Source organism: Mastigoproctus giganteus, chromosome 14 (assembly GCF_048544385.1).
Source record: "Mastigoproctus giganteus isolate SK-2022 chromosome 14, ASM4854438v1, whole genome shotgun sequence".
Lineage (NCBI taxonomy): Eukaryota > Metazoa > Arthropoda > Arachnida > Uropygi > Thelyphonidae > Mastigoproctus > Mastigoproctus giganteus.
Window position 1 is genome coordinate 117479782 of NC_143588.1, and position 25174 is coordinate 117504955.

Consider the following 25174-nt stretch of genomic DNA (forward strand, 5'->3'; position numbering starts at 1 on the left):
TGATTTACTGGCCCACTCTATTTCCCTGTACAATATCTTATTATACTCAGAGTCATTAGGCCTATAGCACACTCCTACTCTCAATTTTGATTTCCCTATGCTTATGTCACACCAAACTGACTCGACGCTGCCCTGTCCATCGATGTCGACTGGCTTCACTTCCTTGGACTTTATGTGTTTCTTAATTAATAGCATAACCCCTCCTCCCCTCCTGTCCTGTCTATCCTTTCTATACACATTGTATTCCCCAAATTCCAGTTCCGCATTACTTATATCTGTGTGACACCACGTCTCTGATATCCCAACAATATCTGCCTTTGATGTTTTGAGCAATACCTCAAATTCATCAAATTTATTTACCAAACTCCTAGCATTGGTGTACACGCAGGTACACATGCACCTGTTTCTATTCTTAGCTACCCTAACACAACCCATGTGTTTACTTGTACCGCAATGACTACCAGCAGTCTCTGAAATATCCTGCATCCTGTTTTTCAGACTTCTGCTCATTTCAATAGAAGCAGTGCAAGAATCACTTCCACCTCTGCCACTGGCTACTGTTAATCTATTAGTCCTTGTATCCCCCCCAACTAGCAGTTTTCCGACCCACCTAACACTGCCTCGACAGCATCAGCAAAAATTCTTGCACCCTTTCTATTTAAGTGTATCCCATCCCTGTAGAAGCAATCTCTCCTGTTAACAAGTACAGTCCAGGCTGAAAAAAATTCTACCCCTTGAGCCTTGCACAATCCCTCCAGGGCCGAATTGATCGACAAGGCTCTCATCATATACTCCCTCCTATCGTGTCTGGGCAGAATTGCAGACACTTTCAAGTTCAACCCTAATTCACGGCTTTTTTTCAACAGTGACCTGTACTTGCTAAGTAATTCCGCCGGTCTCCTACTCTTAATATCATTAGTGCCAACGTGTACAACTATATCACCTTTTGTGCCCTTAAAAGATGATATCCGTTCTACAACGTCATCAACCTTTGCCCCTGGCAGACATACCCTGGTCCTATTCCACCTATCCTTTTTACAAAGGATGTTCCCCGTTTCCCTGACAATAGAGTCACCAACAACTACTAGTTCCTGTGGGACCAGCGCATTCTGCCTAGGGGGCTGCTTCTGTGTTGCCTGATGACCAAGTGCAAGCTCTGGCGTTGATGTGGGCAGCTGAGAGCTTGATGGGCCCCTCAATTTATTTCCTTCGAGGGCATCCACCCTGTCCTTCAAGCTCTCATAAAGGCCCATAACAACGCTGAGTTGTCGCCTGATTTCCTTGCACTCCTTACATCGTGCACACACAAAGACATCCCCCTTGGCAGTATCATGTCCCGTACCCGACTGCTCCGCAAACATCAAGCAAACAGTGCATTTTAATAGACTGTGATTCAGAGGGCAACTGCCCCCCTCAGTTCTCCCCTGAACCACAGCACTCCCTTTTGACTGTAATTAGAGAAGATTATCGGTGTGCATTGAAATAATATTTCAAATGTTCCAGTTTTCTATTTAAGAGAAGTAATAGAAAAAAATTATACATATTAGATACGAAAAAACAAAGTTTTTTCAAAATTTTTAATATAACAATAAACCAGCAATTAACTTTTAAAGTAACAATATTAACAATCAAGGGAAAAAAATAAATAAAATAACCACTGAAAGTAGCAAGTGGGGTTCTCAAGGATCGGTGCTTGGACTTCTCGTTTATCTTCTTAAATGATATTGTTGAGGATTTACAGGGAAAGCTGTCAAAGTCTGCTTGATTTGAAGGCTGGTGTGATGGTTAATGGTCAGAACTAGGCTATGCCGCTTCAAAAGGATTTGAACAAAATAAAACTGCAGTCTGAAAAACAGCAACTAAAATGACTACGAAATGACAAAGACTGTAGGATTACAATACAGAAAGACATTTAGTTCAATATGCAGGATAAGCAGACAACAAGAAGGGCAAACAGTGTTCTGCCTATGATTTATTAGAATTTTACAAATGTAGAGCGGAAGATAGATCTCTCTCCGTAAGACAGTGTGAACACATTCTTATCAATATTTGCCACATCTAAGGTATAGAACATCTGAAAAAGATGCAAAGGGCAACCAGATAGGTGAAGAGTGCATTATTCCTATGAGGAGCAGCTTTGAAGAAGTGGTCTGCATAGCATAGCAAATTGACACCTTGAAGGGGGGAAACTGATTGAAGTGTATAAGGTGCTGAGGGGGATTAATAAAAAGAACAAAGGAGGAGGAATTATTTTTACAGGTGAGTGACACAAGATCCAGAGAGCACAAATATAAAACCTTAGAGAGTAACAGTAGACTTATGAAGTTTACCTTATTAGCATTAGTAGAGGCATTTGATGCAAGAAAGCAAGCTTATGCAGCATCAGCCAAAAAAAAAAAAAAAAAAAAACACCCACTTCCACTTCACCCCTCTGTTTGTTCCAAATACCTGTCCAGCTGAGCCTTAAACTTATTTAGGCTATCAACCTCCACCACAAGGGATGGAAGTCTGTTCCACCAACCAACCACCCGCTGGCTAAAGGCAAATTTCCTCACGTCTATCCTACATCTGTCTTTCCTCAATTTGAATTTATGCCCTCTCAGGTGATTTTTCTGAGCTAGAGGAAGAATCCCATCAGCATTGAGCATGCTTAAACCATTCAAGGCTTTATACACCTCTATCAGATCACCTTGCTGGTGATCTGATAGAGGTGAAAATGATCATGTGACCACTGAGGTTTAAAGTTCGTTGAGAAATATTTCAAAATTAACTGTGCCTATCAATTTAAAAATAATAACAGGGCCCAACTCTACACAATGTGCTTAAGAATTTTATGCTCTCTGAAGGCAAATACAGGCAATTATAAACAATATAAATATGATATGGCTTGAATCTGCATAATACAAATAAAAAAAATTTTAAATAATATTTTAAATTAATTAAATTTTTTAAATTAATGAATTATTTTCAACAGCATATTCTCAAATTTTAAAACTGCTACTTATTACAGTTTCATTATGCAGAAATAAACAGGGATATGCTAGTATCTGATAATGAAGAGTGCAGCTTACCTCACAGTTACCATGATAACCAAGAGGTAAGCACATTTCTTTCAAATACCAGTTTGCATTTGAAATTTCCAATTTTTTTCAAATGCCAGTTTTATAAGAATTAATTTTTCTTAAATAAAAATATTAAATACAACTTTAATATTAATTAGCATACATCAATTCAATCTGTGTTACAACAGATTTTCACTGGGGTTGCTATCATGGATTTCAAGGCATTCTACATATTCAGAGGAGAAAGGTTTTTCAGATGAGTGATGAATTCTTGTGTGCCTTTTCAGGCTTTTTAAGTGTGTAAATTCCTTCGCACATATTTCACAGACAGGTTTTTCTTTAGAGTGAGTTTTTTTATGTCTAACAAGATGCTGTGAGCATGTAAAAGCCATGCCACATACTTCACACACAAGAGATTTCTCCTTGGTATGAATTTTCATATGTCTCTTAAGAATACCAGAGCGTGCGAATGTCATTTCACACACTTCACATGAAAAAGGTCTTTCATTGGTATGAGTCCTTATATGTACTTTAAGATCGCCTAAACGTGAAAATCGCTTTTCACACATTTCACAACTGAAAGGTTTATCATTAGTGTGAATTCTCATGTGTGTTTTCAAGTGTCCTTGGTATGAAAATGCTGTGCCACATAATTCACACGTATAGGGCTTCTCATGGGTGTGAACTCTTACATGTCTTTTAAGATGACTTGTGCATGTAAATGCTTTGCCACACGTTTGACATATGTAAGGCTTTATATTATTGTGAGTACGCTTGTGCATTTTAAGATAATCTGGGCATGAAAACACCTTACCACAAGTTTCGCACATAAAACACTTCTCACTTGAGTGGGCAGTTCTAGTATGTCTTAAAAGGTGCCCTGATGTTGAAAATGCTTTGTCACATTTTTCGCACTTAAATGGTTTCTCTCTAGTATGAATCCTCACATGAATGTTAAGAACTCCTACACGTGAAAATGCCCTACCACATATTTCACAAGTAAAAGGCTTTTCTTTTGTATGAATCCTCATATGGGTTTTTAGATCACCTGAACGTGTAAATGTCCCACCACATAATTCACAGCTGAAAGGTTTCTCTTTAGTGTGAGTTTTCACATGGTTAGTTAGATGTAATCTGCTTGGAAATGATTTACCACAAATTTCACAAATAAAAGGCTTCTTTGTGACAGGTTGGCCACAATCATTATCGACTTCTTCCATGATGTTATTAAAACTGCATTTGATAGAATGCAGTTAATACCATAACTATTTATTATTTCGAACTCAAGAGTTCTGTATCAGGTGCTGCCAAAACTTCAGACTTGAGCATCTTTAGTTTCTTTTAATTCCCATAAACAGCTTAATTATCATCTGAAAGGAACAATAATCAGAATATTTATTACCAAATGTAATTGCTACAAAGGCTACATGCTCACTAAGAACTTATGATTTTATAAAATTTAAAATATAATCAAATAATTTTGCAAATACAGTACAATTTTTGTCTATGACCACCCTTGGTATCTGAAATTATTTGTCACTATAGATAGGTGATCACTATACAGAAACTGAGCTATTATAATTACCAAAAATTTACCCACATGGTTATACTGTATATTCATATATAAAAAAAGCAGGCCTCATGTAGCCTTTTTAGTTGTATAAAATAAGAATAAACAATATAGTTTAAAACAATTTTAATTTACTTTTAAAATATAATCAAAACCAATTTGCAATTAGTGAAAAAGGAGAAGAAATTATCAGGTTTAAAACTGAAGGATGCACAAGGTTGTCTTCTGAAATGAAAAAAATTATTATGCTCATATGGGATTTTTTTTGACAACCACATCTAAGGTTTGTTGAAGGTTTTTTTCTCTGTAATTATGTATTTAATTAATGTAAATATCAAGAGAGCTATGATGCTCAATGAATTCTACAATTGTGCACTTATATATATAAAAAATAAGACTTTACCTCAATGCTCTTTTGCAGAATGCTTCAGCATGCCGAACTCCTGAATTCAATCGAATATAAAATTATTTAATTACTTCTCTCCTCCAAAGAGTCGTGAATTGCTCGACATGTCTGCGATCGATAGCTATGGACCTACAACCCGACTGCCAACATATCAAACTACCACCACATAACCCTGGATGACAGAAGGCATTATGTCTAATGATAGTTAAAAAAAATAATAAATTACAGTTGAACTTGGTTATAACGAGCATCAAGGACCAACAAAATTTCCTCATTATAATTTTTTTTTTTGGTTAGTTGTTTGGCGCCTCGGCTTCTGCGGCCATAATGCACCTCCCAAAGTTTTTTCATTTTACTCTGATCCAAGCCAGAGGCAGGATTCGAACCTGTGACCTTTGGGTTGCCAGGCAGGCACTTTACCCACCTGGCTAGCCCGTTCGGCACCCCCCCCTCCTCATTATAACCGTTATTCACTATATCAGTAGAGTTAAATCTACCTCCTATTTTTTTTTAAATTCTCAATAACTTGATAAAAAGATAGATCAAAAAACAAAAGAAATATTTGAGAGAAAAAAAAATATTAGTACAGCGGGGGCCCCCAACATCCGATGGTAATTCGTTCCACAAAACCCATTGTATGTTGAAAATATTGTAAGTTGAAACCAATAATACATTGATTTCCTGTAATTCATTCCCCATCAACACATAAAATAGGTATTTCTTATAAGCCATACTTCATTTTTACATTAAAAATTAGTGTTTTATAAAGATTATTTAATAAATAGTCATACATCTTAAAATAAATAAATAAAAAAAAAACAATAAATTAGCATTTACCTAAGAGTTGAAGTGCAGAGCTGATGAAATCAACGGTGGCGTAGTGATGGTGGGACTACATAATGAGGCATCAGGTGTTTTTTCAGTCTTTTGTTGCTACTGGCAAAGAAACTGTCCAAAGTAGACTGTTTATTATGATTCCTTTGTAGCTTCCCGAAGTAAGAAATTACTTTGTCTTCCATTTTGCACATCAGGAGTTCAGTGTTTTCAATGTCGGGGTTTCAATGACAGCCTTCAGCTGACACTTTTTGGGTTTCTTTTTCTTCCTCTTCCTCTCCAGTGTCACTCTTTATAATTTTCTCCTACTCTTGTAGCTCATCTGTTGTTAGCTCACACCCATGAGTATTAATAAGATCCTCCACATCCTCTTCACCAACCTCCAGACCCACTGAATTACCAAGAGTAACAATATCATTTGTCAAAGCATCATCATCTTCAAATCCATCAATGTTATGGATAATTAAATGCCAGACGTTTTTCAAGGATGAATTTAAGCACCTGGTGGAAACATTATTCCAAGAACTTACAATCAACCTCACCACAATCCAGCATGTTGAACTTTGACCTTCAAAAATCTTCAGGGTGACAGCATTTTCACCAGAGGTTGCTGCAAAACAACTTGCGAACATTTTCGTGGTGTACATTTTCTTGAAGTTTGCAGTCACTTGCTGGTCCATTGGTTGAAGAAAAGGAGTGGTGTAGGGTGGCAAAAATTTGACTACAACAAAGTCAAATTGTGCCTCTAGAGACTGAACAAGGTTGGGATCATGGCCTGGTGCATTATCCAGCAGGAGCAGTGCCTTCACAGGAAGGCTTATATTTTTCTAGATAACTCTTCACTGAAGGACAAAAAACTTCAAGCTCTCATTCATTGAAAACATATCCTGCAACCCAGGCCTTCTTGTTACTGCACCAAAACACTCCCAGCATGCCTTTGTCAACCTTTTGTTGTTTAAATACTCTGGGGGTGTTAGAGTGATATACAAGCAAAAGCTTCATTTTAAAATCTCAAGAGGCACTGGCACCCAACAGGAGTGTGAGCCTATCTTTCATAGGTCCAGGTAAACAAGCCTCATCTTTAGTGATGTACGTTCTCCTGGGCATACGCTTCCAGAAGAGGCTGGTTTTGTCAATGTTAAAAACCTGCTAGGGATGATAACCCTCCTAGTAGTAGTGGCATGTGATGCAAGAAAGCAAGTATATGAGCTTATGCAGCATCAGCCAAAAAAAAAAAAAAAATTCTGCTCCTGATCAACAAGCTCTTGGAATTCAATTTTAAAGATCTCAGCTGCTTTTTTTTTTTTTTTTTTTTTTTAAATCAGCACTGGATGCTTCCCCATGCCTTTCAACACTTTGATATATGCCCTTTTTTTAAAGTGCTTGAACCAGCACTGCCACTGGTTGATGGACCTGAAGTTTCAGATCACCATTGATCTGAAACAATCACACAGGTGATGTTCCGCATGCCACACATTGTACAATAATGTTGTTGAACAATAAAAAAGATTAATTTGATTGAGAACAACTGTACGAGTAATGTTCCATGCGCCACGTGTCTGAAAATTTTTGCCCATATATCATTCCAGCTATATTGGAAAGCCATCAGTACCTGCAAATATCATCGGTCTTAAAAATAATGATCGTATGGAAGGTATATCAGTTCCTGAGAATATCGCATATCACATGCTGTAAGTCGAGGCCCCACTGTATATACCTACATATTATTTGTATTAATATGCTTGTATTCGGTTTTAAAATCAATCCAGTCAACCATTGTCACATGCAAAATCACGCGTCCAAATTGTTTAGCAAATTTTTCTGCTTGAGCCTTCAAGGTCAGACCATCTATTGAAAATGCAGAACTACTCTGGATAAAGGGATGGTTTAGTGGAAGACGACAGGTAGTGGTTATTTATGGACACTGATCTTCGTAGACTAATATTATATAAGTGGGTTCTCCCAGAGATCAGTGCTGGACCCATTGTTGTTTTCAATATTTATTAGTGATTTGATGGGGTATATCACACTTAATATCTACATTTGCAGATAATAAAAAGGTTGGTAGGGTGGCTAATAAAAAATAGTAATCAGGGTAAGCTACTACAAGATCTAAAAAAATTTCGCAGGTGAGCTCAGAAATAGCAGTTGACATTTCACACTGACATATACGCAAGGTACTGCATGTGGGAAGCAGTAATTGCATATAAATTTACCAACTCTGGGGTACAACCCTCAGATACTGGAAAATGAAAAATATGTGGGGATAATTGTGTAAACATGAAATTCTCATCTGATTGCACAATCAAAATGGTACTCCAGCTGGATCTAGATAAGTTGGGAAAATAGGCTGAGAAGTTGCAACTAAAGATTAACATTGACAAATGCAAAGTACTGCATAGGGGTAGCAGTAACCGAAGAGAAACGAACCAACTGTGTGGCACTACACTCAGGGAAGTGGGAAGTGAAAAAGACCTGGGGGTAATTGTGCAGTCAAATATGAAGTTCGTTGAGCAGTGCAGACGGCTTCCAGGGCAGGTCATGGAGTCTTGTCAATGATATATAGAAATTTTGCTACCAGGGACAGGGAGGTGATAATACCATTATACAAGGCAATGGTCAGGCCACACCTAGAGTACTGTGTACAGGTCTGGAGGCCTCATTCTACGAAGGACGTAGAGGTGCTAGGACAAGTACAAAGAAGCGCAACAGGATTGGTGAGAGAAACAAAGGGGTGCTCTTAGCCCTTTGTTTTATGTTCAAGAGGCAACCAGAGAGAGTAATACTCTTGATCTGGTAATCAGCAGTGATCATTCATGTATTAAGAATTTGCAGATAAAGGAACCACTAGGTGACAGTGATCACAGTGTACTGATGTGGGATTTACTTAAAGATATAATGACCATCAGGGGTAAAGGAAAGGGTTTTTGCTTCCGTAAAGGTGAGTACAGTGGTCTCAAAAAGTTTTTAAATTCTGTACAGTGGGATCAACTGACAATGTTACCAACAGTAAATTCTAAGTGGGAAACATTCAAGGAATTAATCGTGGAAGCTACTAAAAGTTTCATACCTATTAAGAAATATTGTTCAAGGTTTAGGCCTAAATGGTTATCAAATGAACTAATAAGACTCGTGACAGAGAAGAAAAATGCATGGGATGCATATAAATTATCAAGTGACTCAGAATCCTATGGCAGATAAAGCTAGTCTGTAATCAGGTCACAAAGGAGGTTAGGCAGGTGAAGGCAGATTACGAGAAATCCTTAGCAAAAGATGCTAAGAAAAACAGCAAGGATTTCTTTACTTATATAAACTCTAAAAGGAAGGGGATGAATCTGATTGGTCCACTTGACATCGATGGTTCGACTATTGATGATCCTGCTCAGATAGTAAACAAACTGAATGAGTATTTTGCATCTACATTCACACATAGGAATTAAGGTTTGAAAATGGCAGAAGGTTATCAAATTGTAGCAGGATACTTAATGATTTTGTAATAACTGAGAGCAAAGTGGAGGAGAAATTGTTGAAGTTAAACATAAGAAAAGCACCTGGGGTGGATGGGATCTATCCAGTTATATTAAAGGAGGCGGCAAAGCAACTAAGCAAACCCTTAGCCATAATTATGAGAGCATCTTTGGACTCAGGAGAGGTTCCCACGGACTAGAGATGTGCAAATGTATCCCCAATTCACAAAGGGGGATCGAAGGGTGACACGAGTAATTACAGACCAGTTAGTTTAACTTCTGTTCCGGGTAAAATAATGGAGTCACTGGTTAAAGATGCATTGCAGGATCATCTATACAAGACTGCAGCAATAATTCAGACACAGCATGGGTTTGTTAAGGGGTAAGTCTTGTCTGACAAATTTGATTGGTTATTAGCATTAGCATTAGTAGAGGCATTTGATGCAAGAAAGCAAGCTTATGCAGCATCAGCCAAAAAAATAAATAAATAAATAAAAATAAATAAAATAAAATAAATAAATAAACAAAAAATAACCACAAAATAAACAAATAAACAAAAAAATAGACTTCCATCCCTTGTCCAGCTGAGCCTTAAACTTATTTAGGCTATCAACTTCCACGACAAGGGATGGAAGTCTATTCCACCAACCAACCACCCGCTGGCTAAAGGCAAATTTCCGCACATCTATCCTACATCTGTCTTTTCTCAATTTGAATTTATGCCCTCTCAGGTGATTATTCTGAGCAAGAAGAAGAAGAATCCCATCAGCATTGAGCATGCTCAAACCATTCAAGGCTTTATACACCTCTATCAGATCACCTTGCTGGTGCCTTATCCCCAAGACACTGTAATTTGCAAAACTTAAGCCTTTCTTCGTAAGAGCACATCTTTGTTCCATTCACTAATCTTGTTGCCCTTCTCTGTACTCGTTCCAGCATCTCTACATCCTTGAAATGAGGCCTCCAGACCTGTATACAGTACTCTAGGTGTGGCCTGACCATTGCCTTAACAAGGGAATAATCACCTCCTTATCCCTGCTAGAAAAATTCCTATATATCATCGACAATACACCATGAGCAACTCTTGCAGCCTGTCTGCACTGCTCCGAAAACTTCATATCTGCCTGCACAACCACCCCCAGGTCCTTTTCATTCTCTACCACTGTCAGTGTAGTACCACAGAGTTAATACGTTGCTCTGGGGTTGCTGTTTCCCATATGTAGTACTTTACATATGTCAATGTTAAACTTCATTTGCCACCTCTCAGCCCATCTGCTCAACCTTTCCAGATCCTGTTGCAGTAGCATAGTGTCAGTAGTGTCCTTGATAACCCTGCCAACCTCGTATCATCTGCAAACTTGAATACTAAGCTTGATATACCATCATCAATATCATTTATAAAAACAGAAAACAAAGGACCCAATACTGAACCCTGAGGGACTACACTAATAACATTAGTCCACGATGAGCATTGTCCATTGATTACCACTCTCTGTCTTCTCCCCCTCAACCACCCCTTTATCCATAGCAGCAATTTGCCTCCAATGCCACACTGCTCCAATTTGTGCAGCAGTCTTCCATGTGGTGCAACAGTATCAAAAGCCTTTCTAAGATCCAAGTATATAATATCAAAGTTATTCCCTGCATCCTGTTCTTTTGTGACTGCATCATAGTATCCAATCAAATTGGTCAGGAAAGACTTCCCCTTAACAAAACCATGCTGTGTCTGAGCTATAACTGAAGTCTTGTCTAGATGATCCTGCAGTGCTTCTTTAACAAGTGTCTCCATTAATTTTCCAGGAACAGCAGTTAAACTAACAGGTCTATAATTACTTGTGTCGCCCTTTGACCCTCCTTTGTGAATTGGGGTCACATTTGCACATCTCCAGTCCATGGGTACTTCCCCTGAGTCCAAGGAAGCTCTCATAATTAGCATTAGCATTAGTAGAGGTATATGATGCAAGAAAGCAAGCTTATTCAGCATCAGCCAAAAAAAAAAAAAAAAACCCACTCCCATTTCACCCCTCCGTTCGTTCGAAATACCTGTCCAGTTGAGCTTTAAATTTGTTTAGGCTATCAACTTCAACAACAAGTGATGGAAGTCGGTTCCACCAACCAACCACCCGCTGGCCAAAGGCAAATTTCCGCACATCTATCCGACATCCATCCTTCCGCAATTTGAATTTATGCCCTCTGAGGTGATTATTCTGAGCAAGATGAAATATCCCATTGGCATTGAGCATGCTCAAACCATTCAAAGCCTTATACACCTCTATCAGATCACCTCGCCGGTGCCTAGTCTCCAGACTCTGTAATTTGCAAAACTTAAGCCTTTCTTCGTAAGAGCAACCCTTTGTTCCATTCACTAATCTTGTTGCCCTTCTCTGTACCCGTTCCAGCAGCTCTACATCCTTCCTGAAATGAGGCCTCCAGACCTGTATACAGTACTCAAGGTGTGGCCTGACCATTGCCTTATACAAGGGAATAATCACATCCTTATCCCTGCTAGAAAAATTCCTGTATATCATTGACAAGACACCATGAGCTACTCTTGCAGCCCGTCTGCACTGCTCAGAGAACTTCATATCTGCCTGCACAATTACCCCCAGGTCCTTTTCATTCTCCACCACTGTCAGTGTAGTACCACAGAGTTGATACGTTGCTCTGGGGTTACTGTTTCCCATATGTAGTACTTTACATTTGTCAATGTTAAACTTCATTTGCCACCTCTCAGCCCATCTGTTCAACCTTTCCAGATCCTGTTGCAGCAGCATAGCATGAGTAGTGTCCTTAACGACCCTGCCAACCTTTGTATCATCTGCAAACTTGGACATTAAACTTGATATACCATCATCAATATCATTCATAAACACCGAAAACAACAACGGACCCAACACTGAACCTTGAGGAACTCCACTAATAACATTAGTCCACGTTGAGCAGTGTCCATTGATTACCACTCTCTGTCTATTTATGGCTAAGGGTTTGCCATAATTATGGCTAAGGGTTTGCTTACTTCCTTTGCTGCCTCCTCTAATATAACTGGATAGATCCCATCCACCCCAGGTGCCTTTCTTGTATTTATCTTCAACAATTTCTCCTCCACTTAACTCTCAGTTATTACAAGATTCTCTAGCTTACTGCCAGAGTTGAATACACCTCTGGCATTCCCCTCGCTGAATAACTCCTCGTGTGTGAATGTTGATGCAAAATATTCATTCAGTTTGTTAGCTACCTGAGCAGGATCATCAACAGTTGACCCATCGATATCAAGTGGACCAATCTGATTCATCCCCCTCCTTCTAGAGTTTACATAAGTAAAGAACTCTTTGCTGTTTTTCTTTGCATCCCTTGCCAAAGATTTCTCGTAATCTGCCTTCGCCTGCCTAACCTTCTTTGTAACTTGGTTACAGATAAACTTGTATCTATCATAGGCTTCTGTGTCACGTGTTAATTTGTATGTATCCCATGCATTTTTCTTCTCTGCCATATGTCTCATTAGTTCATCTGACATCCACTTAGGCCTAAACCTTGAACAATATTTCTTAGTTGGTATGTAAAGCCTAGTAGCTTCCAAGATAAGTTCTTTGAATGCTTCTCATTTTGAATTTGCTGTTGGTAACATCATCAGTTGGTCCCACTGTATAGAATTTAAATACTGTCTCAATCCATCGTAGTCGCCTTTACGAAAGCAATAACCCTTCCCTTTACCCCTAATGGTAGTTACCTCTTTGAGTAAATCCCACTTCAGCACACTGTGATCACTGCCACCTAGTGGTTCATTTACCTGCAGATTCTTAATGAATGAAGAATCACTACTGATAATCAAATCAAGAGTATTACTCCCTCTAGTTGCCTCCCGAACATGCTGATGTAGAAAACAATCATCCAATAAATTCACAAAAGCCTTGCTAGTGTGTGAGTGACCAGCCGCCAAATTCCAGTCAATATCTGGGAAATTAAAATCCCCCATTATAAGACTCTCTGATTTACTGGCACACTATTTCCCTGTACAGTTTCTTATTATACTCATCAGAGTCATTAGGCCTATAGCACACTCCTATTCTCAATTTTGATCTCCCAATGCTTATGTCACACCAAACTGACTCGACACTGCACTGTCCAGCAATGTCGACTGGCTTCACTTCCTTGAATTTTATGTATTTCTTAACTAATAGCATAACCCCTCCTCCCTTCCCATCCTGTCTGTCCTTTCTGTAGACATTGCACTCCCCAAATTCCAGTTCTGCATTCCTTATTTCTGTGTGACACCACGTCTCTGAAATCCCCACAATATCTGCCTTTGATGTTTTGAGCAATACCTCGAATTCATCAAATTTATTTACTAAACTCCTAGCACTGGTGTACACGCAAGCATACATGCACCTGTTCTTTTTCTTAGCTACCCTAACACAACCTATGTGTTTATTTGTATCCCAATGATTCCCAGCAGTCTCTGAAATATCCTGCATCTTATTTTCCAGGCTGCTGCTCATTCCAATAGAAGCAGTGCAAGAATCACTTTCACCTCTGCCAGTGGCTACTGTTAATCTATTAGTCCTTGTATCCCCACAAACTAGCAGTTTTCCGACCCACCTAACACTGCCTCGATAGCATCAGCAAACATTCTTGCACCCTTTCTATTTAAGTGTATCCCATCCCTGTAGAAGCAGTCTCTCCTGTTAACAAGATTCTCCTGTTATTATGATGTGGTTACAAAGGAACTGGATGCAAAAAATAATTTTGATATCATATATTTGGATTTCAGGAAAGCTTTTGACACTGTTGCACATGGAAGACTATTGTACAAATTGGAGCAGAATGGTATTAAGGGTAAGTTGCTACAATGGATAAAAGGATGGTTAAGTGGGAGAAGACAGAGGGTGGTAATCAATGGGTGCTGCACTTCGTGGACTAATATTATTAGTGGAGTCCCACAGGATTCGGTGTTAGGTCCACTGTTGTTTTGTATATTTATCAATGATATTGATGAAGGTATATCAAGCTTAATGTCGAAGTTTGCAGATGATACAAAGGTTGGCAGGGTTGTTGATGACAGTAATGGCAGTGTGCTACTGCAACAGGATCTAGATAATTTGGGCAGATGGGCTAAGAAGTGGCAACTGAAGTTTAACCTTGACAAATGCAAAGTACTGCACATGGATAGAAGTAACCCCAGAGAAATGTACCAACTGTGTGGTACTACACTTACGATGGTAGAAAATGAAAAAGACCTGGGAGTAGTTATGCAGGCAGATATGAAGTTTTCTGAGCAATGCAGACAGGCTGCCAGGGCAGGTCATGGGGTTTTGTCAATGATATATAGGAATTTTGCTAGCAGGGAAAAGGAGGTGATTATCCCTCTGTATAAGGCAATGGTCAGGCCACGCCTTGAGTACTGCATACAAGTCTGGAGGGTTCATTTTAGGAAGGATGTAGATTTACTTGAGCGTGTACAGAGAAGGGCAACAAGATTGGTGAGGGGAATGAAGGGATCCTCTTACCAAGAGAGGCTTAAGTTCTGCAAATTGCAGTGGCTGGAGACTAGGCACCTGCACAGTGATATGATTGATGTGTATAAGGCCTTGAATGTGTTGAGCACGCTGAATTCTGATGGGATCCTTCCACTTGTTCATATTACGAACCTAAGGGGGCGCTTCCGTAGCCAGGTGAGAAGGAGCAGCAGTTCGTAGCACACGCTTCTTGATTAGACCGGGGTTCGAGCCTGTCACCACCAAATACGGAATATGCGGAAAGGTCGGGGAATGACCACCGCATATATCCCGGGGCAATATGGCCTTAGTTGCTAATGCTCCTAAAAACCAAATAAAAAATAACAAACCTAAGGGGGCATAAATTCAAATCAAGAAAAGACAGATGTAGAATAGATGTGCGGAAATTTGCCTTTAGCCAGTGGGTAGTTAATTGCTGGAACAAACTTCCATCTGTCGTTGTGGAAGTTGATAGGTTGAATAAATTTAAGGAGGAACTGGACAGGCATTTGGAGGGAATGGTGTGATTTTTTTTTTTTTTTTTTTTGGCTGATGCCACATAAGCTCATACACATGCTTTCTTGCAAGACATGCCACTACTACTACTACCACCACCAAGAAAGGCTTAAGTTCTGCTTAAGTTGAAGTGATTCTTCATGCATTAAGAATCTGCACATAAAGGAACCACTAGGTGGCAGTGATCACAGTGTGCTGAAATGGGTTTTACTCAAAGAGGTAATTACTATCAGGGGTAAAGGGAAGGGTTTTTGTTTTCGTAAAGGTGACTACGATGGTCTGAGACAGTATTTAAATTCTATACAGTAGGACCAACTGATGATGATACCAGCAGCAAATTCAAAATGGGAAGCATTCAAAGAACTTATCTTGGAAGCTACTAGGCTTTTACATACCAAATAAGAAATACTCTTCAAGATTTAGGACTAAATGGATGTCAGATGAACTAATGAGACATATGACAGAGAAGAAAAATGAATAGGATACATATAAATTAACATGCAACACTGAAGCCTATGATAGATATAAGCTGGTCAGTAACCAAGTTACAAAGGAGGTTAGGCAGACGAAGACAGACTACGAGAAATCTTTGGAAAATGATGCAAAGAAAAACAGCAAAGAGTTCTTTACTTATGTAAACTGTAGAAGCAAAGGGATGAATCAGATTGGTCCACTTGATATCGATGGTTCAACTGTTGATGATCCTGCTCAGGTAGCTAACAAACTAAATGAATATTTTGCATCGACATTCATACATGAGGAGCCATTCAGCGAGGGGAATGCCAGAGGTGTATTCAACTCTGGCCGTAAATTAGATAATCTTGTAATAACTGAGAGTAAAGTGGACGAGAAATTGTTGAAGATAAACACAAGAAAGGCACCTGGGGTGGATGGGATCTATCCACTTATATTAAAGGAGGCAGCAAAGGAAGTAAGCAAACCCTTAGCCATAATTATGAGAGCTTCCTTGGACTCAGGGAAGGTACCCATAGACTGGAGATGTGAAAATGTGACCCCAATTCACAAAGGAGGATCAAAGGCTGACACTAGTAATTATAGACCTGTGAGTTTAACTTCTGTTCCAGGGTAATTAATGGAGGCACTGGTTAAAGAAGCACTGCAGGATCATCTAAACAAGACTTCAGTTATAATTCATACACAGCATGGTTTTGTTAAGGGAAAGTCTTGCCTGACCAATTTGATTGGATACTATGATGCAGTCACAAAAGAACTGGATGCAGGGAATAACTTTGATATTATATATTTGGATCTTAGAAAGGCTTTTGATACTGTTGCACATGGAAGACTGCTGCACAAATTGGAGCAGTGTGGCATTGGAGGCAAATTGCTGCTATGGATAAAGGGATGGTTGAGGAGGAGAAGACAGGGAGTGGTAATCAATGGACACTGCTCATCGTGGACTAATGTTATTAGGGGGGTCCCTCGGGGTTCAGTGTTGGCTCCATCACTGTTTTCTGTATTTATAAATGATATTGATGATGGTATATCAAGCTTAATGTCCAAGTTTGCAGACAATACAAAGATTGGCAGGGTTATCAAGGACACTACTGACGCTATGTTGCTGCAACAGGATCTGGAAAGGTTGAGCAGATGGGCTGAGAGGTGGGAAATGAAGTTTAACATTGACAAATGTAAAGTACTACATATGGGAAACAGCAACCCCAGAGCAACATATCAACTCTGTGGTACTACACTGACAGTGGTAGAGAATGAAAAGGACCTGGGGGTGGTTGTGCAGGCAGATATGAAGTTCTCTGAGCAGTGCAGACGGGCTGCAAGAGTAGCTCATGGTGTCTTGTCAATGATATACAGGAATTTTTCTAGCAGGGATAAGGAGGTGATTATTCCCTTGTATAAGGCAATGGTCAGGCCACACCTTGTGTACTGTATACAGGTCTGGAGGACTCACTTCAAGAAGGATGTAGAGCTGCTGGAACGAGTACAGAGAAGGGAAAAAAGATTAATGAATGGAACAAAAGGTTGCTCTTATGAAGAAAGGCTTAAGTTTTGCAAATTACAGTGTCTGGAGACTAGCCACTGGTGAGGTGATCTGATAGAGGTGTATAAAGCCTTGAATGGTTTGAGCATGCTCAATGCCGAGGGGATTCTTCCTCTTGCTCAAAATAATCACCTCAGAGGGCATAAATTCAGATTGAGGAAAGACAGATGTAGGATAGATGTGCGGAAATTTGCCTTTAGCCAGCTGGTAGCTGGTTGGTGGAACAGATTTCCATCCCTTGTTGTGGAAGTTGATAGCCTATATAAATTTAAGGCTCGGCTGGACAGGTATTTCAAACGAATGGAGGGGTAAAATGGAAGTATTTTTTTTTTTTTTTGGCTGATGCTGCATAAGGTTGCTTTCTTGCATCATATGCCTCTACTAATGCTAATGCTAATTTTTTTGTAATAAATATAATTTTTAAAATGTCCTCATTTCGTCCTCGTTTTTAAAACTAAAAATGTTCTAGTTTTTTCCTATTTTATCCTAGCTTTTGAATTCTAGATCAGGTAACCCTATATTAATGGCCACATTAAAGTTATACTGTATTCTGCTATTCACAATTTTATTATTATTTAAAACTTGGTGAAATCACCTTTAATGATTGTAACATATATAAAGGTAAAGTGCAGCCATTATCAACCCACTGCAGGATGGAAGCCTCCTCAACAATTCATGCTGAGGGAAATGGACCATAATCTGCCCCTCTGGTCCAGTGCAGGTTGCCAGATCGACCGTATTCAGCAGTCAGGGGCTTGAACCCCGGTCTACTCAAAGAGCATGAGCTACTGCACTCCCTCTCCTCACCGCTCGGCTACGGAGGCCTCTAAGTTACTCTTAATTATTGGAAATCCCCAGGCATGATGGTTACAGTACTACCATAAATTTAAAAAAAAAAAAATAAATAAAAACAACCCATTTTAGCACGAAAACTATAATATATCTATTACAGGTATTTCAATACCATACTTCAATAGTCAACTCCTAAAAAATAATTTTGTCTTACTGAAGGCTTTTAAAGTACAATACTGTATATTATAAAGGAATTAATCAGCTGCAATTTTGTCACTCAAGTTTTCCATCGTGAATTATAACTCAAGTTATTTGTCATGCATGGATTAATCCTAGAACTCCTAAGCTAAAATTACCTACGTCTATTCCCAAGGAGGTCACTTTTTGTCTGCACATTTTTGGCACTCTGTTTTTGAAAAATGTAAAAGTTTGGTTTAATTTCATTAAAATAAATTTAAACAAGTTGTTGCAAACAAAATTATCTTTATTGTTGAATATTTTATTTCAATATTTCAATGAATCTATTTTTGCTCTTTGCACCAATATAGATATTTCATCCAAAAACACTTGACCAAAAATAATGAATTGATAATTTTGTATCATGATTGGTTCCCATTAGTATCAGAATGCCTAGAAAAGCATACATCTTAGTAGCTTTAGTTTTCTCAACACCTTTTATCTCTGCTTCATCATTACTAATCCAAGCAATCATATCTATAATTTCTATTGGCAAGAACTTTTCGAAAGCATCTACACATTGTTGGTTTTACCTTCATCTGTCAAACCTTCTCTAAACTGAATATATTTTATGGAGCTCTACAATTTGCTCTTGGTACAACTGTGCTGTACTGACATCCACCTTTTGCAGTCAAAACACTTTCGTGTTGATTTGATAAATAATCTTCATCATCAGATGAGTCTTGTGATTCTGTCTCGCTTTTTACGTTTATTTCATTTTCCCTTTCAGATACATCTTCGTTCAGATCACTATCATAAAAGTCACTTTGTTGAAAAATCTCTTCAAGCTCTCATTTATTCAAAGGCATCCTACCTCTGGCACTCATTTTTCACTAGTTATCCGAAGGTCACAGTAATAAATTGCTCAACTGAGAGATAAATGTGTAGGTACATTTCAAAATGCAGTTTCTGTAAATTGCTTCTTGTATAAATGAGGTTTTTCTTATGCTTACGTGCAGTTATGTTTAAAAAATTAAATAAAACTAAAACAAGGTCTGTTCTCCACTAAAGTTCAAGGCCGACTGTGTGGGTGAATCCGTTTAGCAAAACGTAAATTTATTTATTATGTCTGTAAGTAGCAGTACCTGTATCAAATTAAAATCGATAAATTAAATCCCAAAGGGGGGGCAAAAACTGTCCACGGTAAAATATGCAGCTTTTTTTTTTTTTACTGAAAAAAAAAAAGGAACGCAGTTATACTACTACAATGAAATGCCTTAAATGACAATTACACTTATTTTAGAGATTTTTCAATGAAAACTTTAGGAGATACGGGAAGAATTAAAAGCCGCGGGCAATCTCTCCCCACCCGGGAGTTCTGGGTTAAAGGTCAAAGCATTCTTTCATTCTTTTGTCCTGTTACAAGACTCGCAAGTTTTTCAACGAAGTTTCGACATCATATGCATTTAAAGGTCTTTATCTACAATTTTAATCATCCATTGTCTTTCAATACTTTGACTTTAGTTTTCAAGAATATTACTAATAATACTTTTTCAAAAAATCTGATCCTTTTGTTTGTTTGTCTGAAAGTTTAAAAGAACAAAAATAAATGCCACTGTAACTACAATTACGAAGATATAATGCCACTCTTAGATACACATAAAACGAAATTATACCTCGAATTTTTCGTGAAGAAAATGCCAAAACATCTACGTTAGAAACATCATCCATAGATGCCCAAGTCATATGCTAAAATGATAAAAATTCTCCCATAGCCATTCCTCAAGCATTTAACAGGTTACAATTATGGAGTATTTCAAAAATACACCCAACCTACTGACAAGAATGATGTTGAACAACTAGAATACAGACAGAAGTCCATCTATTACTTTATTTTATTATTATTTTTTTATATGATCCGGATAAAAATATAAAAATCAAAACGGCACCATGTTTCTTTTATTAATTTTACGTTTCATTCTGCCAAATGCATTAATAACAAAATATGCGCACTAAATTAACCAGCATAATTATAATTCCACGAGAGCGTTGCCACGCCAAAGGATGATACAGCAAATCTATTATTGTCCTATTGTTCGAAAGAATCATAATACCATGTACAAATTTCTTATATTTGCTTTTCTCAATACTAATCATAAAATCGCAATAAAAAAAAAAGGTCAATGTATTATGAATGGTCACCCGAGATGTCGAGCGATGAAAGAGTACAACACAAACCTGAGTCTACTGACTCAGGTCTGGAGGCCTCATTTTAAGAAGGATGTAGATTTACTTGAGCGTGTACAGAGAAGGGCAACAAGATTGGTGAGGGGAATGAAGGGATCCTCTTACCAAGAAAGGCTTAAGTTCTGCAAATTGCAGTGGCTAGAGACTAGGCACCTGCGCGGTGATTTGATTGAGGTATATAAGGCCTTGAATGGGTTGAGCACGCTGAATTCTGATGGGATCCTTCCACTTGTTCAGATTACGAACCTAAGGGGGCATAAATTCAAATTAAGAAAAGACAGATGTAGAATAGATGTGCGGAAATTTGCCTTTAGCCAGCGGGTGGTTAATAGTAGTAGTAGTAGTAGTAGTAGTAGTAGTAGTAGTGGCACTTGATGCAAGAAAGCAAGTGTAGGAGCTTATGCAGCATCAGCCAAAAAAAAAAAAAAAAAATCACACCATACCCTCCAAATGCCTGTCCAGTTCCTCCTTAAATTTATTTAACCTATCAACTTCCACAACGACAGATGGAAGTTTGTTCCAGCAATTAACCACCCGCTGGCTAAAGGCAAATTTCCGCACATCTATTCTACATCTATCCTTTCTTAATTTGAACTTATGTCCCCGTAGGTTCGTATTCTGAACAAGTGGGAGGATCCCATCAGAATTCAGCGTGCTCAACCCATTCAAGGCCTTATAGACCTCAATCAGATCACCGCGCAGGTGCCTAGTCTCCAGCCACTGCAATTTGCAGAACTTAAGCCTCTCTTGGTAAGAGGATCCCTTCATTCCCCTCACCAATCGTGTTGCTCTTCTCTGTACACGCTCAAGCAAATCTACATCCTTCCTAAAATGAGGCCTCCAGACCTGTACGCAGTACTCAAGGCGTGGCCTGACCATTGCCTTATACAGAGGGATAATCACCTCCTTTTCCCTGCTAGCAAAATTCCTATATATCATTGACAAAACCCCATGACCTGCCCTGGCAGCCTGTCTACATTGCTCAGAAAACTTCATATCTGACTGCACAATTATTCCCAGGTCTTTTTCATTTTCTACCACCTTAAGTGTAGTACCACACAGTTGGTACGTTTCTCTCGGGTTACTTCTACCCATATGCAGTACTTTGCATTTGTCAAGGTTAAACTTCAGTTGCCACTTCTTAGCCCATCTGCCCAAATTATCTAGATCCTGTTGCAGTAGCACACTGCCATTACTGTCATTAACAACCCTGCCAACCTTCGTGTCATCTGCAAACTTCGACATTAAGCCTGATATACCTTCATCAATATCATTGATAAATATACAAAACAACAGTGGACCCAACACCGAACCCTGTGGGACTCCACTAATAACATTAGTCCACGAAGAGCAGCACCCATTGATTACCACCCTCTGTCTTCTCCCACTTAACCATCCTTTTATCCATTGTAGCAACTTACCCTTAATACCATTCTGCTCCAATTTGTACAGTAGTCTTCCATGCGCAACAGTATCAAAAGCTTTCCTGAAATCCAAATATATGATATCAAAATTATTTTTTGCATCCAGTTCCTTTGTGACCACATCATAATAACCAATCAAATTTGTCAGACAAGACTTTCCCTTAACAAACCCATGCTGTGTCTGAATTATTGCTGCAGTCTTGTCTAGATGATCCTGCAATGCATCTTTAACCAGTGACTCCATTATTTTACCCGGAACAGAAGTTAAACTAACTGGTCTGTAATTACTCGTGTCACCCTTCGAACCTCCTTTGTGAATTGGGGATACATTTGCACATCTCCAGTCCGTGGGAACCTCCCCTGAATCCAAGGATGCTCTCATAATTATGGCTAAGGGTTTGCTTAGTTGCTTTGCCGCCTCCTTTAATATAACTGGATAGATCCCATCCACCCCAGGTGCCTTTCTTATGTTTAACTTCAACAATTTCTCCTCCACTTTGCTCTCAGTTATTACAAAATCATTAAGCACACTGCTACAATTTGATAACCTTCTTCCATTTTCAAACTGTAATAATTCCTCACGTGTGAATGTAGATGCAAAATACTCATTCAGTTTGTTTGCTATCTGAGCAGGATCATCAACAGTCGAACCATCGATGTCAAGTGGACCAATCAGATTCATCCCCTTCCTTTTAGAGTTTATATAAGTAAAGAAATCCTTGCTTTTTTCTTAGCATCTTTTGCCAAAGATGCTAATTGCTGGAACAAACTTCCATCTGTCGTTGTGGAAGTTGACAGGTTAAATAAATTTAAGGAGGAACTGGACAGGCATTTGGAGGGAACGGTGTGATTTTTTTTTTTTTTTTTGGCTGATGCTGCATAAGCTCATACACTTGCTTTCTTGCATGACATGCCACTACTACTACTACAATTGGCTTTTTCAGTAATTTTTTTCTTGTACTAAGGCAACTTATTCTCTCCGACAGGTATCTCCACCTCGTTGGTGGAGGGGCTTGTGTGTTTCAATGAACTATAAAGCTATATCGACGGTGTTGCTGCCGATAGACACCCCAGCTGGGCAGATCTATAGCGAGGAGCCGGACTAAGACGCAAACCCTGGCCCTCCAGGCTCGGGCTTGATGCGATGGGCTAGCTCCCCATTCATCGTAAAAACTTAGTAATGCTAGAAGACCTAACAAAGAAAAAAAATATATATGTATATATATATATATATATATATATGTTAGGTCTAGGATAACCGTTGATACAACGGACAAATCCAAAAGGAAGAAGAGTGAAGCAACTGATGCCATGAGGAGTCATTGGATTGAATTAGTAAATCATAAGATTGCACTGCACAAAAAATGAAGTTTGGTGGTCATACTGTGATGGTATGGCCTGTAGAACGTTTTTTGGACTTGATCCAAATACTCGCTGTTAAACTCATTTTTCTAGCCAGCGCTTTTGCTGTTGTTGTAGTAGTAGGGTTTTTAGGAGCATCAGCGATTGAGGACATTTTTCTCCGTCTGTAAACACCTGTCTTTAAACAGAGTGCTGCCTACTGTCTGTAAACAGAGTGCGTTTTTGTGGTCGATTTTGTTTTGCTGGACAAAAAACCCGAGTTTTCTGAAGAAAAAATCGTCCTATTTTGCGGAAGAATGTCTAACTCAGTCACAGAGTGAAAAAGCCCATAAAAGTTCCTCGAGTCATTGATCGGATTCGAACCCGGGCCTTTTCCACATAGTGTGGCGAGAACGGTGATTACAACTACTCGGTAACCCTCGAAGACAAGGTTGAAGGACAAAAAATTTGTCACATTATGGCTACCAGAGAATAACCTTATCTACTTGTAAGTATTATCTCTTATTGCGTGTATTCTCTGGTTGATCCACGGACAGAAAACATCTCATAAAATTCCTCACATCATTGACGGGATTCGAACCTGGGCCTTTTCCACCTAGTGTGGGAAGGTAGGTTTATTTTTGTAAGCTCATAAGCGACTTGTACCATATTGCATCGATATAATATGTCTCTAAATTGCATGTGTTCTATGGTCGAGTTGATGTTTCACGTAGAAAAGCACAATTTCCCAGGATAAAAACCATGCTACCCGCGCGTGAGACCGACTAACTCAACCTTGCAACGTGGTCGATTTAGTCGATCATTAACAATCCTCGTGTAATTGATACGACTCCAACTCAAGTCATTTCCACCCAGTGTGGAACAGAGGCTGGTTATAACTCTGCTACCCACAACGGCAGTATAGGGAGGACGGTGATTATAACCACTGTGCTATACGCGAAGACAATGATGAAGGACATGCAGATACGAATAATACCTTATGTTCAGTGGTTTCAAAACATTAGTTCAACTCCGCTTGGTACCCTGCCATGAGACAGAGCTCTGTAAAACAGCCAGAAATGTGTGTAATGCTATGCTTGTGGAGTGTGTTGTGTGTTGTGACAAAGTGTCATAACACACCTAAACAACATTGTTTAGTTGTTTCTTGACACTTTTTCATTAGGAATGCGATCACCTGGAAAGCCTCCCTCGTCTAAATCACCAGCTGGACCAAAACTAAGTGAGAATCGTGGTGGACCATGGGCACCACAATCATTGCCTGTCCAAAAGGGCGATTTCCTTCATTCACTGAGTTAGTGGTATACCAGTGCCAGCAAAAATTCATACTCATATCTGCTCAGACTAAGGGTGCCATTAACAAAAAAAAAAAAAAAAAACCTTGCCTCCGTGAGACTAGAATTTAAAAATAACAAAAAAAAAAAAAAACGCAAAACTATTGGGAAAGACTCTACGGACAAACAAAATATTCAATGCGAAATCCTCAATTTGGTTCTGTCAGTTCTCTGAAAATACATATCCACTTGAATCATCTTTTTTCCTAAAAGTAATCGAAAGAAACTGAAAACTGAAGTGATTTTAGAGAGTTTGAGATTTTTCATCAGAAATAAGTTAGGAAAGGTTGTTTTCATTTTCAGAAGAAGAGACTGCAGCTGCAAGAGTTGCTAAGTTTTTTTTTTTTCTGTTTGTTTTAGTTCAAAAATTTCAGGCGAAAATTGTTGAAAAGCCTCAAGGGCCGATTTATTAGCAACTAATGCAGATTCGTTGCTTTCAGAGAAGTCAATAAACACGTTTTAAAGCTTTTTTAA

At 38.8% G+C, this 25174-nt stretch overlaps 1 protein-coding gene across 1 annotated transcript; it reads right to left on the bottom strand.

The window, feature by feature from the left end:
* Nucleotides 1–3186: 3186 nt before the first annotated feature.
* Nucleotides 3187–20087, bottom strand: LOC150075655 (uncharacterized). Its single transcript, XM_090388788.1, has 2 exons — nucleotides 20013–20087; nucleotides 3187–4432 (listed from the first exon to the last, which is right to left on the bottom strand). The coding sequence occupies exon 2, from the start codon at nucleotides 4280–4282 to the stop codon at nucleotides 3242–3244; it is 1041 nt and encodes a 346-aa protein (XP_090244914.1). The 5' UTR covers nucleotides 4283–4432; nucleotides 20013–20087; the 3' UTR covers nucleotides 3187–3241.
* Between the last annotated feature and the right edge of the window lie 5087 nt (nucleotides 20088–25174).

Coding starts and splice junctions, on each gene's coding strand:
- LOC150075655 (XM_090388788.1), bottom strand. CDS start 4,282: ATGGAAGAAGTCGATAATGATTGTGGCCAACCTGTCACAAAGAAGCCT.